At 49.2% G+C, this 16,175-nt stretch overlaps 1 protein-coding gene across 6 annotated transcripts in view; it reads right to left on the minus strand.

Annotated features, from left to right (window-relative positions):
- Positions 1-16,175, minus strand: part of LOC138262030 (histone deacetylase 9-like) — a 285,528-nt gene that overhangs the window by 154,731 nt on the left and 114,622 nt on the right. For all 6 annotated transcript variants that reach the window (XM_069211699.1, XM_069211696.1, XM_069211697.1 and 3 more), the window contains exon 2: positions 13,991-14,232. In XM_069211699.1, the coding sequence (XP_069067800.1) occupies positions 13,991-14,232 (242 nt within the window). The remainder of the gene's footprint in view (positions 1-13,990; positions 14,233-16,175) is intronic.

Here is a 16,175-nt window from a genome sequence, read left to right on the forward strand (position 1 = left end):
GACCGCGGCGCCAAGCCGCATTGGTTAACATTGAAGCCTATGGGTTTCAGGAGCCAATGGCGAAGGGCGCCGGCGGTGGCGGGACGCACCGCCGCGGTACGCACCGCCGCGGACGTGACCGCCATTTTCTATCTACTTATCCACTTGCGACTTGAACTTTCACAGGAGAGGACCTATACTGCAAGTGTTGCTGTGACCTCGGTCTGGAAGGGACAATGGCTGCTGCACCTGGGGAAAGGGCCCCTGCCTTCACTGGAGAGGAGTTGGAGAAACTTGTGGATGGGGTCCTCCCCCAGTATGCGCTACTCTACGGTCCTCCAGACCAACAAGTGAGTTTAATTCTATCTGGATTTGGGGCCGCTGGCTTGGGGGCCTGGCGGGGGGCCTGGCGGGGATGGGGGGCATGTTGGGCCTGGCGGGGGGCATGGCGGGGGGCCTGGCGGGGATGGGGGGCATGTTGGGCCTGGCGGGGGGCCTGGCGGGGGGCCTGGCGGGGATGGGGGGCATGTTGGGCCTGGCGGGGGGCCTGGCGGGGATGGGGGGCATGTTGGGCCTGGCGGGGGGCCTGGCGGGGGGCCTGGCGGGGATGGGGGGCATGTTGGGCCTGGCGGGGGGCATGGCGGGGGGCCTGGCGGGGATGGGGGGCATGTTGGGCCTGGCGGGGGCATGGCGGGGGGCCTGGCGGGGATGGGGGGCATGTTGGGCCACTGGCAAGGAAAATGCTGACAAACTTGAACGTGGTATTTCTCCCTCCCTGTACGTGTCACATAGGTCCGCGCCCATGAGAAGATCGGGATTTGGCGTGCCATCGCCAAGGAAGTCCGGACCCTGGGGGTCCACCATCGACGGGGCACCCACTGCCGCAAGAGGTGGGAGGACATCCGCCGCGGGACCAAGAAGACCGCCGAGTCTCTGCTGGGGATGGCCTCCCAACGTAGGCGGGGTGCCTGCTGTCAACTGAGCCCCCTGATGTTCCGGATCCTGGCGGTGGCCTACCCTGATTTGGATGGGCGCGTGAGGGCAGCACAGCAGACACAAGGGGGTGAGTACAAGCATTATCTACTCTGTTGTCGCGCAGTGGAGGTGTCTGGGTGGGGGAGGAGGGCTGGGGGTCCCCCTAGGCCAGGGCGATATCTGTAGGCTGGGCACCCCCGTAAACCCCTGTGTCCCCAGCCACCACCCTCAGTAGTTTGTCAGTACAGCCATCCCTGGGCCGTGTCATCCATGGGTGCAGTTGTCAACTCTAGGCGTGTAGGGCATGTTCCACGGAATGCGTAGCGGACCCCAAGTGCGCAACTTAGTGCAGGGGGCATCTGTGTCTGTCATGTCCGCTAACTGTACCGGAGATCCATGTAATCAATATCCCTTTATTTCTCTCTTCCCCCCCCCTTGCTGTTTGTCTTTCTGTGCTTGTGTGCATCAGCATCATCAGGCGGAGGAGAAGTGGCATCGGGGCAGGAGGGAGCTGCATCTCACATGGCCCAGGAGGGCCATGCCACAGAGTCAGACTGGACCAGTGAGACGGAGGGCGAGGGGAGCTCCACGACGGGGACGACTGGACCCTGCAGCGACACGGACACGTCCTCGGAAGGGGGCTCCCTTGCGGGGGTGGCACCATCCGTGCCCCCCGCCATTACAGGTACAGCCGCCACCCAGCGCACCATCACCGCCCTCCCAGCAGCCCCTCAGCGTTCGCCCCGTGCCCGCTCTGCCAGGAAGCCGGGCATCTCCTTCGCCCCAGGCACCTCAGGCCCTGCCCCTGTTACCCCCGCTGCCCTCAGTGAGGAGGTCATTGACCTCCTCCGAACGCTCATTGTTGGGCAGACTACCCTTTTGAATGCCATCCAGGGGGTGGAGAGGGAGGTTCATCGCAGCAATGCGTACCTGGAGGGCATTCATTCGGGTCAGGCTGCCCATCAGCGATCGTTCCAGGCTCTGGCCTCAGCACTGACGGCAGCCATTGTCCCTGTCTCCTGCCTGCCTCTACTAACTCCCTCCTCCCAGTCTCCTGTTCCTCTGCCTGTCCCACCCACACCATCAGACCAGCCTGCACACACCTCAACACCCAAGAGAAGCTCATCCAAACATAAGCACCACAGATCACGCAGACATTCACACACGCAACATTCCGATGCAGACATGCCAACAGTCACTACCACCTCTGTGACCCCCACCTCCTCGTCTCCCTCCTCCCTCCCTGTGACGTCTACACTCACACCTCCATTCACCTCACCATCAGCCAGTGTTTCCATCACCAGCACACCCTCCACTCCAGTCCGCACACGTGCAGTCACCACCCCCACTGCCATTTACACGTCCCCTGTGTCCTCTCCCACTGTGTCTGTCACCCCCTCTTCCACACCACACAAACGCAGCCACCCACCCACCCAACAGCCATCCACCTCACGACAGCCTATCCCTCCTGCACCTGCACCCAAAGACAGCAAAAGTGACTCACCTACAACCACATCCTCTCCCTCCACTCCCATTCCCACTGTACCTCCCACTCTCTATTGTCCCAAGAAGCTCTTCCTCGCCACTACTAACTTCTTTCCTGACCCTGAGCCCCCCCCTCCTTCTCGTCGGGGTAAGAAGAGCACCTCAGCCACCACCAGCCCTGCAGCCCCCTTGACAAGGGTGCAGGGGTATTGGAGCCCGCCAGCCCGCATGTCTGGATCTTCGCCCAGCAGCAAGGGGACAGCCAGCCCACCCCCTGGGAAGAGGAGCAGAAGGCGGAAGGGGCGCCGCAGGAGCCCGCCTTCTACATCCCCCCCGGACACCACCCAGAGACAGTCACCAGCCACAGCTCCAAAGGGAGGAAAGGGCCACAGGCCCACGACTAAGGAGGGCAAGGGCAGCAAGTCGGAGAGGTCAGGCAGCAGGCCTGCTGCCCAGGAGGAGCCCACAACCCCCATAGCCGCTGCCCCGGGAGGAACCGGCACAGCTGCCCCGGGAGAGCCCACCACCCCCATAGCCGCTGCCCAGGGAGGACCCAGCCCAGCTGGCCAGGAGGGCCCCACCACCCACAGCCCAGGTGGGCATTGAAGGAGCACCATCCCCGCTGCCCAGGAGGGCACCACCAGGCAATGAACAGTTGGCCATAGACCGGCCGCCGTCTCCAGAACCGCTGAACTGGGCCCCGCCGTCTCAAGCACCGCTCCGCTGGGCCCCGCCATCTCAAGTACCGCTGAACTGGGCCCCGCCGTCTCAAGCACCGCTCCGCTGGGCCCCGCCGTCTCAAGCACCGCTCTGCTGGGCCCCGCCGTCTCAAGAACCGCTGAACTGGGCCCTTCAAGGCAAGGAGCGCTGAACTGGGCCCCGCCGTCTCAAGCACCGCTCCGCTGGGCCCCGCCGTCTCAAGAACCGCTGAACTGGGCCCTTCAAGGAAAGAACCGCTGGCCCTTTGGCAGACGTGGCAGGGCAGGATCTATCTCGGGCAGGGCTGCAGGATGTCCTCTGGCCAACTTGCCTCCTCCAGTGGCAGTGGGGTCTGTTATGGACTGTATGGACTGTGGCTTTGCTCTCCCCAGGATGGCCCAGTGGGCAGGCCACCCACTGTATGGACTGTATGGACTGTGGCTTTGCTCTCCCCAGGATGGCCCAGTGGGCAGGCCACCCACTGTATGGACTGTATGGACTGTGGCTTTGCTCTCCCCAGGATGGCCCAGTGGGCAGGCCACCCACTGTATGGACTGTATGGACTGTGGCTTTGCTCTCCCCAGGATGGCACAGTGGGCAGGCCACCCACTGTATGGACTGTATGGACTGTGGCTTTGCTCTCCCCAGGATGGCCCAGTGGGCAGGCCACCCACTGTATGGACTGTTTGGACTGTGGCTTTGCTCTCCCCAGGATGGCCCAGTGGGCAGGCCACCCACTGTATGGACTGTTTGGACTGTGGCTTTGCTCTCCCCAGGATGGCCCAGTGGGCAGGCCACCCACTGTATGGACTGTATGGACTGTGGCTTTGCTCTCCCCAGGATGGCCCAGTGGGCAGGCCACCCACTGTATGGACTGTATGGACTGTGGCTTTGCTCTCCCCAGGATGGCCCAGTGGGCAGGCCACCCACTGTATGGACTGTATGGACTGTGGCTTTGCTCTCCCCAGGATGGCCCAGTGGGCAGGCCACCCACTGTATGGACTGTTTGGACTGTGGCTTTGCTCTCCCCAGGATGGCCCAGTGGGCAGGCCACCCACTGTATGGACTGTATGGACTGTGGCTTTGCTCTCCCCAGGATGGCCCAGTGGGCAGGCCACCCACTGTATGGACTGTTTGGACTGTGGCTTTGCTCTCCCCAGGATGGCCCAGTGGTCATGGAGTCCCCTCGTGGATCTGGCGTCGTGTACTCAAGTGGCTGAGGTGCCCCCCCTTCCCTTCCCCCTGAGGTGCCTGTCCTATTTTCTTTCTGATGCCCCTGCAGTGTTCTCTCCGTGGAGTTCTTGTCGTGGGACTGGGCCTTGCCCCTTTGCACAGGACCCCTGTGATCCACGGACAGTGGTTGGACTACATTTAGTAGCTGTATATATTTTGTACATAGTTTATTTATTTATTGGGATTACTGGTGTCCATATTTCAATATATCTGCCCGTTTATGATCTCGTCTTTTGGTCTTTGCATTATTTCGGTGGGGGGTGGTTTGTGGGTTGTGACAGTGATCTGTGGGAATGCATTGATGTGTGTGTTGTAGTGGGTGTGGGTGGGTGGGTGTGTGCCGGTAATCTTTTCCCTCCCCTGTGTCGTAGGTGCAGTACTCACCGATGTCTTCCGCGCCGCCGGGCGTGCTCCTGGTATATGAGCAGGTATAGGAGTGCGGGGATGACCTGCAACTCTGGTTCCATACTGCCGGAATCTCGCGTGGAGTGCGTAGAGGTGAGCGTTTTCCCGTTCGTAGTCTGTTTCCGCCGTGTTCTTATCGGCGGTGCTCCCGCCCCGGAAAAGGTGGCAGATTGGTGGGTCGTAATAGGGTGGGGGGTACATTGTCTGCCGCCTGGCTGTTGGCGGGAACCGCCGCGCTGTTTGTTTGTACCGCCGTGGCGGGCGGAGTGTTAAGTTGGCGGGCTGTGTTGGCGGTTCCCGCCAGGGTCAGAATTGCATATTTTAGACCGCCGGCCTGTTGGCTGCTTGGCCGCCGCTTTATCACCGACCGCCAGGGTCAGAATGAGGGCCTCAGTCTCTTACAGGATATTCAACAATTTTGTGATGATAATTCATCTGCCAGTGCTGCCATTTTAGGAATAAGAGATTTGCCAACAACTTCTACAGGCTGGATTCCTAAAGCTGAGGATCTGGTTCATGAGAAGATTGGTATGAAGAAGCAATTCAGCCCATTCTACAGAGCACCAGTTCCAGTCCTGGGAAGGCAAGGCACCAGAACTGTCATTCTACCACTGCTGGCAGGTTCCAAAGAGAACAGATTTGTCTCCATTGACAACATTAAATTGCACCATGTGGCAGATCCTGCACAGTAGACCCAGAGGTCCCTTGGGTAGTTCCCGGTAACCTCTCACTACCCAATGGGATATACCTCTCCAAAGAAGAAACAACAACACTTCTGAATATACCAGCATCTACAACAATGCTAAAAATGCCTCCTCAGGCATGGAGAGGGTAAAGAATGAGCTTCTGCTAATTCCTGTTACCACTTCACCGACAAGAACTGTCCAAGATGTGGCTGTCTATTCCTCCAAAGCAATGCAAACTGATGACATTGTCTACTATGAACCTCCGTGTGAACTGGATCCATTCACCAACTTATCACAGGCTCCTGTGTTTGCACAGACTTCTTCTGGTTACTTCATCCACCAAGATGACTTTTCTACAACTTTATCTACATCTACAACTAAAACTGTTTCAAAGACACCTAAGGTGTGCATATGCTTCTGAAGGGTACTCCTGTGCCTCTGATTCATCCGGCATTTCTTATACTTTCAACTGGAAGTTATGTGGTCCTGAATGATCAGATTTGCTACTGAATGAGATTGGAAATTGCCTACGCAATTCCAGTTTCTCAAATTGTAACTTGTCGTGGACATGTTTTATTCCCCCCTACACAAGAGATAGGAGGAGCAGAAATGTGGCCTCACATTGATACTACTATTGTAAATTTTGACAAGCTGAACAGACTAAAGGCGTTACTATTCCAAAAACAAGAATAATGAAACATGCTAAAATAGAAATCGTGATGAGAAAAGTGAAACACAGGAAAAGTTCCGCCATACTGTCACTATGCGTGTAATATATGCGGTTCCTACCCAAGTTATGTTACGTGATAAGCCCTAATCTGCCCTTCAGGATTCCTCTGGGAAAACATCATCTACCATACCTGAGCAAGAAAGCTGTTGTCTAAAGAGACACCATCCCCAAGTAGGACAGGGAACTGGTAGTCTCAGCAAGCAGCAGTTGCAGACTTCATCAGCATGCAGTCGTGGTCATCTGACTGGAATCTCCCTCCTTATTAAATACCAACTTCCCCAAGCACTTTGGAGAGCTGGTCTGCACTTCAGGGATTGTACATTTCTTTAAGGCTGTTGGGTCTGGGTTTGTTTTCACCTTCTAGACGGTCTTCTGAGTCATTCCTTCAGCTATCCACTCACTCTTTTTGAGTGTGTTTGGTGGATTTCCTGTAACTTTGGCACTGATTGGCGGAATACTGCTACTGCTATTCCTGATGCGCAGTGGTTGTGCTTTCTCAGCTAAGTGGAGTGATGGAGCTACCACCAGCTCAGCTGTGTCATGATCGCATTATGCAGTTCTTTGGTTCTCTGTTGCTGGAAGAACTGGAGCACGATTGTCATTCTGACCAGTCCTGTGATGTGTGCAACCAGTCTTTCATTGTACCTGGTGCCTCTTAGAGTGTCTACCTTCGGTGTGTCTTGCTATACAGCCAGTGCCTCCTATGGACACGGAACTGCTGATATTCCCAATGAGGATTAATTCATGGTTGTGCCCCATGAGACTGAGGATGATTTGCGATGCCATATATGAGCCACTGCTTGAGAACTACTTGGCTCTGAAGACTTCTGGCACTATGGATGGTGCTGTCTACGCAGGTGATCCTGGGTCTGAGGCATCTGCGCACTTCTGCTCTGCGGATCATTCTGCTAATCCTATATTCGATCTGACATCGGCAGATGTGGAGTTCTTCCTGGATGCACTCCCCCTTTGATGACTTCGGGGAACTCCTACACAATCATACCTATTGCTGAATGAATTTGACCATTGGCTTTTTCAAAAGTATAAATGTAAGAATCTCTAAAAAGCAATTTGGCTTGTATTTGGTCTGCATTGCTTGGCATGGTTGACATTATATCTCTTAGTATGTTTTTAGCTTAGTTTTTCATTAGATTTTAGACGTTTAGTTCAGAGCACTTTAGTTTTGGGCTCATGCACCCTGGCTAGTCAGTTAGCATCCTTGTTTCTACAATGGGGAGGGTGTGGTGAATCCATTTTAGTTTCCCCTTGGGAGACAGGAGTCAGCTTAGCCTTTGGCTTGCAGGCCTGTCCCTCCGCCACTCAGTGACCTTTTACCTACTTAGTTTGCTCTGTTTTATTTCATTTATTTTATTATTTATTTTAGCTTTTGCCATGTGCTTACATTTTATAAGAAATTTTTTGATTTTCATTATCAGTGCCATTCTGATATGGCGTCATTATTGGCATCAATATCATTGATACACATAGGTATTGTCATCATGTTCCATTCCCACTTATGTGTGATAGGAACATCATGAAGATTTGCTAGGGATTGTTTATGCAATTGCCGACAACAAGTCGGACACATTATCAGCTGTTTAGGAATATACCTGCATCAGGGATCCTACATGATCTGTATAAATACACCTCACACGGACAAGGAAATTAGAGTGGTTCCTTCCAGATGCCATCTATGCTGCACGTCACCTTGCTGCAGAACTCAGTCTTTGTGAGTCTGATCTAGTGACCTCATTCCAAGGTAACAAGGGTTGGGGGGCGTTACTCATGGATATGGTACTGACTGATTAGGCTTATCATACGTAGCTTCTACTAGGGTAGAGACTTAGGATTTCATGGCTCGGAATTTTACATCTCATGTTTATTGTAAGATAATCATAACTCTCATCTTCACAATACGGCTTCTATTACTATTCATTATCCTAATCATTGTAGCACATGCATTTTATCGTAGATTGCAGTCTTTTCAATAAATATATTGAAAACTTTCCTGCATCTCCTTCATTGACTTTGTATGTATGAGACTTATTGCTAACAAAAGAAAAGGGTAACTTCCGTTCCACCACGACTTCCATGAGAGGTCTAATCTAGAGTCCATGCGTAAGGCTGCCAGAAATCATCTTTGCTTTCTGAGTTTTGGTGAGGTATTACTTGTGAGATGAAGGGTTGGGCCAACAGTTGCAATTTCTTGTAGGAGTGACTCAGTTGCCTACAAACAAAGGTGCTGTCATCCCATAACCAGCAGTCTCACTTAGGAGCAAGAGTCCAACTATGAAACTGGCCCTGCTGTGCCTGTTACTTTATGAACCCATCATCTCTAAAAGGTATTGTGTCTGGCCCTGCTATACATGTTAGTTTATAACACCATCATCTTTAAAAGGCATCAGGCTGGCACTGCTGTACCTGTTAGCTTCATAACACCATCATCTTTAAATGGCATCATGGCTGGCCCTGCTGTACCTGTTAGTTTACAACCCACCAACCTTTCAAGGCAAAATGGATTGCACTGCTGTACCTGTTTATAACCCAGTCATCTTTAAGAGACAGCATGGCTGGACCAGCTTTACCTATTAGTTTATAACCCAGTCATCTGTAGAAGGCAGCATGGCTGGACCAGCTGGACCTGTTAGTTTATAACCCCATCACCCTCAAAAGGCAGCATAGCTAGCGCTCCGGTGCCTGTTAGCTTATAACCCTATTATATTTAAGAGGCAACATTGCTGGTGCTGCTGTACCTGTTACTTCACCCAAGTAACCTGCAAGGTTTATAAACAGTCCATCTTTAAAAGGCAGCATGGCTAGCGGTCCTGTAAATATTAATTACTCAGACCACCAGAATGGCTTTAAAAGTTAGAGTGGCTGGAGTCCTTAAAAGGCAGCATGGCTGGCGCTGCTGTACCTATTTGCTCACCCAGGTGACCAGCGAGGTTTATAACCACACCATTGTTAAAAGGCAGCACGGCAGGCACTGTTGTAAATATTAGTTTACCCAGGCCAGCAGAAAGCATTACAACCCCACCTTCTTTTAAAAGAGAAACAGCTAGTGCCATCTTAAAAGGCAGGACGGCTGGCGCTGCTATCTATCAGCCCACATGCAACCTCCGAGGTTTATGACCCCATCATCGTTAAAAAGCAGCCCAGAAGGGGACCTACCCGACATAATGGCAGCTACTTATAATAGTTTGACGCCACCTCTTCGGTGTGAGTGCTCGTAGTGATATGGGCAGCATCTTCAAAAATCGGTTTTGGTAATCCTGCTCCATTAATTAAACTCTTAAATGTTTAATAATAATATTGTGGCAATTATCCTTACTGCACAACTGTTTGAAATAAGAAATGAAATAGGTATTTTACACCAGCCGCACAAAGCAGCCCCCTGCAGCCCTTGAGGGGCAGGGTGGCCTCCCCAAACCCTTCAGGCAACTCACAACCCTTCAGGGCCCCCAGCCAACCCGAAGACAATGAAAACCTGTGAGATGTGGGTGACTTCACATTCTGCAGGGGAAGGGTGCACACTACAACCATTGGCGGCTCCTTCGATTGGGCGGAGGAGCATCGCCTCCCCCACCAGCAGTGGCAGCTGCTAAAACTCTGTTTATGATGGTTTTCTGGTAAAGTGGGCGGGCCATGGGGGTGACCTGCACTGAGGAGGGGTCTCCTCCTCCTGTGAATACATGCACACAGGGCTCTCTCCAGCCCAGCAACACAGTTGCTGGGCTGGACAGAGCCTGCACAGGCTCCAAGTCTGCTTGGGAGCATCCACCCTGGGCACTCCCAGCCAATCCTGACACTGCTCTGAGCAGCATCAGGATTGGCGCAACTACTCTTGGAGCCTGTGCCTGCAGCACCAGCGAGGAAGCAGCGGAGAGCGGCGTCGGAGAAGGTAAGTGTTTTTATTTTAATGTAATATTTATTTCCTCCCGATCCACCTGCGCGCCACCCCACCCCTTCCGAGCCCGCAAGCCACTACTGACTACAATTCACAGCATGAAAGCTTTGAGAAGAAGGGAAGGAACTGTGGTGTCATGGGCCCTAGGCTCATATGCTAAAGATATAATGTGACACTGACACCAGATATGTGGGTAGGTAACGGGCCTATGGGCCATGCTCCAGGCTGCTTTTATTGGCAGTCTCCTGACTGGTGATGCCTGTGATGGATGGGTGTGGGGCATTTGTCGGTACAACCTCGAGGGAGTGGCTGCCTCATTACTTGTCCAGAAAGACACTACATGCACCAACATTTAACAACATGATTCTTATGGCTCCAAGAGTGCTGTCAATTGATGCTACATTTAGTCAAGTCAAATGAAACCACACCAATCCACAGAGTCTTATGGCCTCTAAGACTATCGCCTGTCACAACCTTCATGTAGTTATGACAACTTTATTGGCATACTTACTATAGTGCACTTCATAGCTTCTGTGTAACTGTATGTAGTGATGTACCACCCTAAGTGGTCAAAGTTCTGCCCAGACGTAAGTCCCATGCTCTCACTGTGCCACTGGAACCAAGCTACAGCCAACTGAAGAGCCCCAGTCAGCGCGACACCTGTCTTGGGTTGCTTGTGTTCTGATTCAGAGAGAAACTGACTTGGCAGTTCGAGGTGGACCTTTCCTATCTTAGGTGGCATGGGGGGTAAAATAACAATTGGTTGGAATGCTACCCTGAGTGATTGCTAATGGTTAAACTTCGTGCAAGCATCCTCCCATCACCTTGTGTATGTGTGTGTTATAAACATGCAACACGATTTAGTACTGACTGAGTTGTTGCACAAGGAGTCAAATGTATTTGGGTGATTTTACCTGAGTGCAGTGGTATAATGAAAAATAAGACAACTTTCTGCCTTTTTATTTATTTTTATAAAGAATATTTAAATATCGAACTCCTAGTCATAAGAGTCTTTGCGTGCTTAGAACATAAGAATGTTAACGGGGATACTTATAAGCAAAAATGAAGTTTGCTGAGGTGAGGGATCCGTCACTGGAAGGAAAATAGTCAAGTGCTATGTCTTGAGACTTTTTTTTTTTTTAAATGTAGGACACATTTCAAGGCAGGCAATATCGGTGAGGTGCACCGAATAGGGTCAGTCAGGTGCTAAAGGCTAAGCTGGCAGCACATTAGACAGAAGAACTTTCACCATCCCTGTGGACAAAAACCTACTGCCACAGAATGAGATTGCTTCTGGCAGGGAGATCATGGTCTTGAGCAAGTGCTGTGAAGCTCTTGAATGCAGAAGTGAACTGCATCTGATGACAGAGCTGTGCATGTACGCGGTGTGTCAGCCTGGAGACTTTTTTTAAAGCAGTGTGGTAGACACCTCTGTCTATGGCAGGATCCTCATTAAAGAGTGTGGGCATATGACCAGTGATATATATATAGAAATGTAAATAAAATACCCACCCACAGAAAGTTGTTTTTAAGAAATGTGAGACATGTTCAAAGAGAGACAAGCCCAAGAAAGGAAACAGACACATGCATCTGTCACACAGCTCCATCCTGCATGGGTAAAGGGCATGAGACAAACTATACCACAAAGCACACGCAGTGGCAGGTGAAAGGTGGCCGAAGGGCCACAGGTTAGTTATGTTAAAAGATACATAGTTCATATAGATGCATACCACTTTCAATATAATACCCTTACGTGATAAAAATGACCACAGACCGACATCCAGATGGTAGATGATAGAAATATATAAATCATAGTAAGGCAGTGGCGGCTGCCACTGAACAGGGGTGGCAGGGCAGGACAGGACACGAAAGGGGGGGGAGGGAGTTGGGATTTAAAAAAATAAATACATGTAAAAAAAAAAAAACACACTTACCTTCGAGGGGAGATGTGTTCATCTCCCCTTCATCCTCTTACTCTTCCTGGCTGCACAGGCTCCCAGCCAATCATGACGCTGCTGACAGCAGCGTGGTGATTGGTCTGAGTGGCCTGCTTTGCCACTCAGACTGGGAGTGGAAGCCAGTGCATGTTCACCACTCTGCTGTTCAATACAGCCGGGTAGAGAACATGCAAAGTGTGCATGTCTTTCTGACCGGCCGAACACGGCTAGCTAAAAAGACATGCGCACTTTGTGTGCACATAGCCCTCCTCGGGCCCCCTCCCTCCAGCCCAGCACCGCCCTACAAGGAAAAATAAAATGATAAAAACGTAATGTACATTATTATCATTTTTTTTTCCTTTTTGGAAAAACCAGGGAGGCGAAGCTCCTTCGCATTAGCGAGAAGCCGCCCCTGCAGAAAGGAGAAGTGACTAAGTACCCAAATAGATAGCCTATTTGAAAACATTTTGACACTTTCAAGAAACACTGAATACACAGGAATCACAACCCCTACTCATATGTTAGACAGTGATTGTTCGGCAACAGTTTTAATAACGATTTCTAATGGTAAACAGAAAACAGAACCCAAAAAACGAACCTTAGATGACTTCAGGATAACAGAAGAGGAAAGGCAACCAAGAGGGTTAATCTCCCCTACACCCCCTTGTTACCAGCAGGACCTAAGGGTAGAGATGAATCCATAAAATCCGTGGCAAATGAATGAATGAGAGGCTCACTTGCATAACTGATGCTCATTAATGCTTACAGAGAGTCCCTAGGAACAATAATTGGGAAATCGATGCCTCAATACAGCAATATGTATATGTCACCAAGGTGTAAATCAAAGTTAATGTTGCACTGAACAGTAAACACCTTCCATAATGCTCAGTATCCATAAAACAAAACCCTAAAAAATACGAGTTTCTATTTTTAATTTCGTCTATCTCACTTCTACCTGTTCACAGCTGGATTGTAGTGGACTGTGTATGTTACAGGAAGTATTTCATAAACCCATTTCAACCACAAAATCTGAGAGCTTTAAGCATGACAGAAAATTCCAACTCAATCCGAAAAATAATGTAGTGACTCAGATTTGTGAACTAGTGCACTAGTTAACGTTTTGCAATAAAGAAATCTAGCTTGATTACCTGACACAAATCAGGTGGAACTGAGCAAATGACTTGATTTCCCTCCAATCCAAATTCTAATTGTAATAGTACAATGTTTAAATATGTAGGATGTCAAAAGAGTGTCATTGTATTTAATCAGGTTACAACTCAACGCAGCCCTCCCCCACACATTACTGTTTTGCATACAGAACCTGGTATTTAAGGTCCCCATTTGGCGATAAAGTGCTAAATTGCTCCTTGGAATAAAGTACATGGAACATCAAATAGCAAGGAAAAGCCTCCAGTAAAAAGGTAGGCCCTCACTCTGAGAAGCCAGGTAAACAGGGCAGGTGTTACTGAGTGTACAGGACTAGCAACCCTTTATTGAGGTGGCTCCTGATTCTGAGGCCTCGTCAGTGGATGTTATGCACCGTCTGAAAGAATGTGGAATGTGTCAATGGAAAAGGCTTTGCAAACCTGAATCAAGTAATACTCAAAACAGACCAGGATGGTATCCTTCCTAGGATACCTTACCACCAATGGTTACTGAGCCCCAATAGTCGAGATCTTATAGTTGAGATGCATTTTATTCCTAGCTCGGAAGAGAGAAGCGAATTTTTCATCTATGCTTTTGATGAATCTACAAACAGGTAAAATTCTGTATCCGTGTTTAAAAACCTCATAATAAAAAAATAGAAAAGAATAACCCACACCATCACACATTCACAAACGCTTGTTGGCGACTGATTTCATAAGCGCGATTCCTCTGTTGTAGTCAGCCTGCATAACTGAGTGTGGAGAATTGGCATGGACCATAATATGAAAAGTGATCAAATGCTCAATACCTTTAGATGTTCTTGGAGTTGGGCCTCGTGCTGCCGGGTGAGGTTTTCATGTTGTTTCTGAAATTCTGCAATCAGTAACTGCTTCTGGATCTGCTGCTGCTGTTGGATTAGGAGGAGTTCCTGCTGAAGCTGCTTCTCCCGCAGGACAGGGTCCACCATAGGCATCATCATCCTGAGATCTGTTCGTAAATCTAGTGGCGTTACAGGCTCCAATCCCATCGGAACCTCTGACTTCACTTCCACTGCAATAAAGCATCATATTACACATTATTTATGTTTGATACAGACATACAAAAACAATTGTTAATGAAACCTCATGTCTGCAAATAGCAAAATATGAAAAAAATGCTAATCATCTGATGAATTTCATGATCAAAAGAGTGACAAAGCAGCAAAGCAGCGTGAAGGGCGCAACAGGCTCCATCTAGGACATGTGTACAATGATAATTGGGATCCTGCAACTGGGGACTGTAAACACTCAAGGAAATTCACTCTGGGACGGTAGCATGTGGGCAGAGTGTGAGTGTGTAGAAATGGCTTGGATAGTCAAAGGAAACCCAGGAGAAAGCTTGTGATATGCCTCAGAAACGAGCCATTTGTAATGCTCAGTTGGGGGGGGGTTAGTAAATGGAAGCTGAATCAATGGAACAAATTGAGTCTGGTCATGAAGTTACCTCTTCAGTAGGAAGGTTTAAGTATGTAAGGTCTGGATACAAGTGGAAGAGTGTAGTAAAAAAGATGAGGATGTGCAAAACATCACATAAGGAATGCATCCTATGAACTCATTCCAGCTCATTGAATCTCCTTGCAGAGTCAGTGGGAGACGTAAAATTCTACCCATCCATGAGCTCAGACATTTTGTATGCGCAGTACCATTTATATTTGTAATAAGAGCTTAGCTGTTGTTCTCTAGCTACGACAAAGAGTAACACCATCAGTGTCTAGCACTTCTGAATACAGAAATAAATCCAGGGTGCTCATTGTCTTTTGCAGCCTATGATGTTCTGCTCCTGTTTCTAAAATCAAGATGCATAGAATACAAAAGAACGCTTTCTCTTCTTCTTTTCAAGATGATTCCAAATTTGAATGCATATCTCGCCCTTCCTATTCTGAGTAGCATCAGTTTGGCAAAGGGCTGGGAATGGCCTTTAAAAATGTTGGAAAAACTCACAAAGCCCTGTCTTTGTGAAGAATCACAAACATTCTGATGACTTTTCCCATTTTATTTGAATTCCTAATTTACTTTCGAAAAGGAGTGATGGATGCAAAAAGGGTGGAAAAGACAAGAATCACTCAGTATTAGTCATTGAGTGTATGGAAGAGATTTCTCCACATGAAAAAAATATGTGCCATGTGAATAAAGCAATGTAGTGAGTAAAATGTCAAAATCAACAGTTTACACCAGTGGATCAGAGATAATGTAACTGCACCTTTTTGCATGATTACTGCTTCTCAGGGCACAGCATCGTCTCTCCCTGGAAATCAAAAGCAATAGTATAGGCAGGATGATCTTAGGTCATAAATCTGAAGCTATATCATTCAGCTGGTCCTACCAGGCGTGGTGATCACTATATATATATATATATCTATATATATATATATATAGTCGCCACTAGGTAGGTATAGTTGGGACCATGTTTACATAGAAAAAATGTTTTTTGACTTGCCTATATCTGTGGCACTGTTTGACGAATCTTCACAAATTGTTCCCAAAAAAAAGTGCCCCGGTGATTCATGCTATACATGGTAAGGTTGGGGGTGATCCGTCAAGCGGGAGCCGAGAAAAAGAAGGGTAAAAAAAGTTGAGTTTCCCATATTAATTCCCATAGGAACTATAGACACTACTACACTCAAACCGCTGGATCGAATTATACCAAAATTGGTGTAAATCCAATCAGCAGTTTTGGAGATATCAAAGGGAATATAAATTTAGATATCTCTGGCCGCAACAACTTCGCGAATAATGATGAGCTCGTGCAGGGGAATGCACAGCTCTTTTTGGCTGCCGACACTTCAAATCAGGAAGTGACGGCACCCCCAAAAAATGCAAAAAATTAAAAAGGGCCAGGGTTGGGTGACCCTTAGCTCTGGTGGTGGGGTCCCAGAGGGGACCCTCCCGGAGCTAAAAAGCATTTTATTAAAATGTTTACAGCCAAATTGTGACAATGTTGCAAATTTGTGGCAA

Source organism: Pleurodeles waltl, chromosome 10, assembly GCF_031143425.1.
Source record: "Pleurodeles waltl isolate 20211129_DDA chromosome 10, aPleWal1.hap1.20221129, whole genome shotgun sequence".
In the NCBI taxonomy this organism is placed as follows: domain Eukaryota; kingdom Metazoa; phylum Chordata; class Amphibia; order Caudata; family Salamandridae; genus Pleurodeles; species Pleurodeles waltl.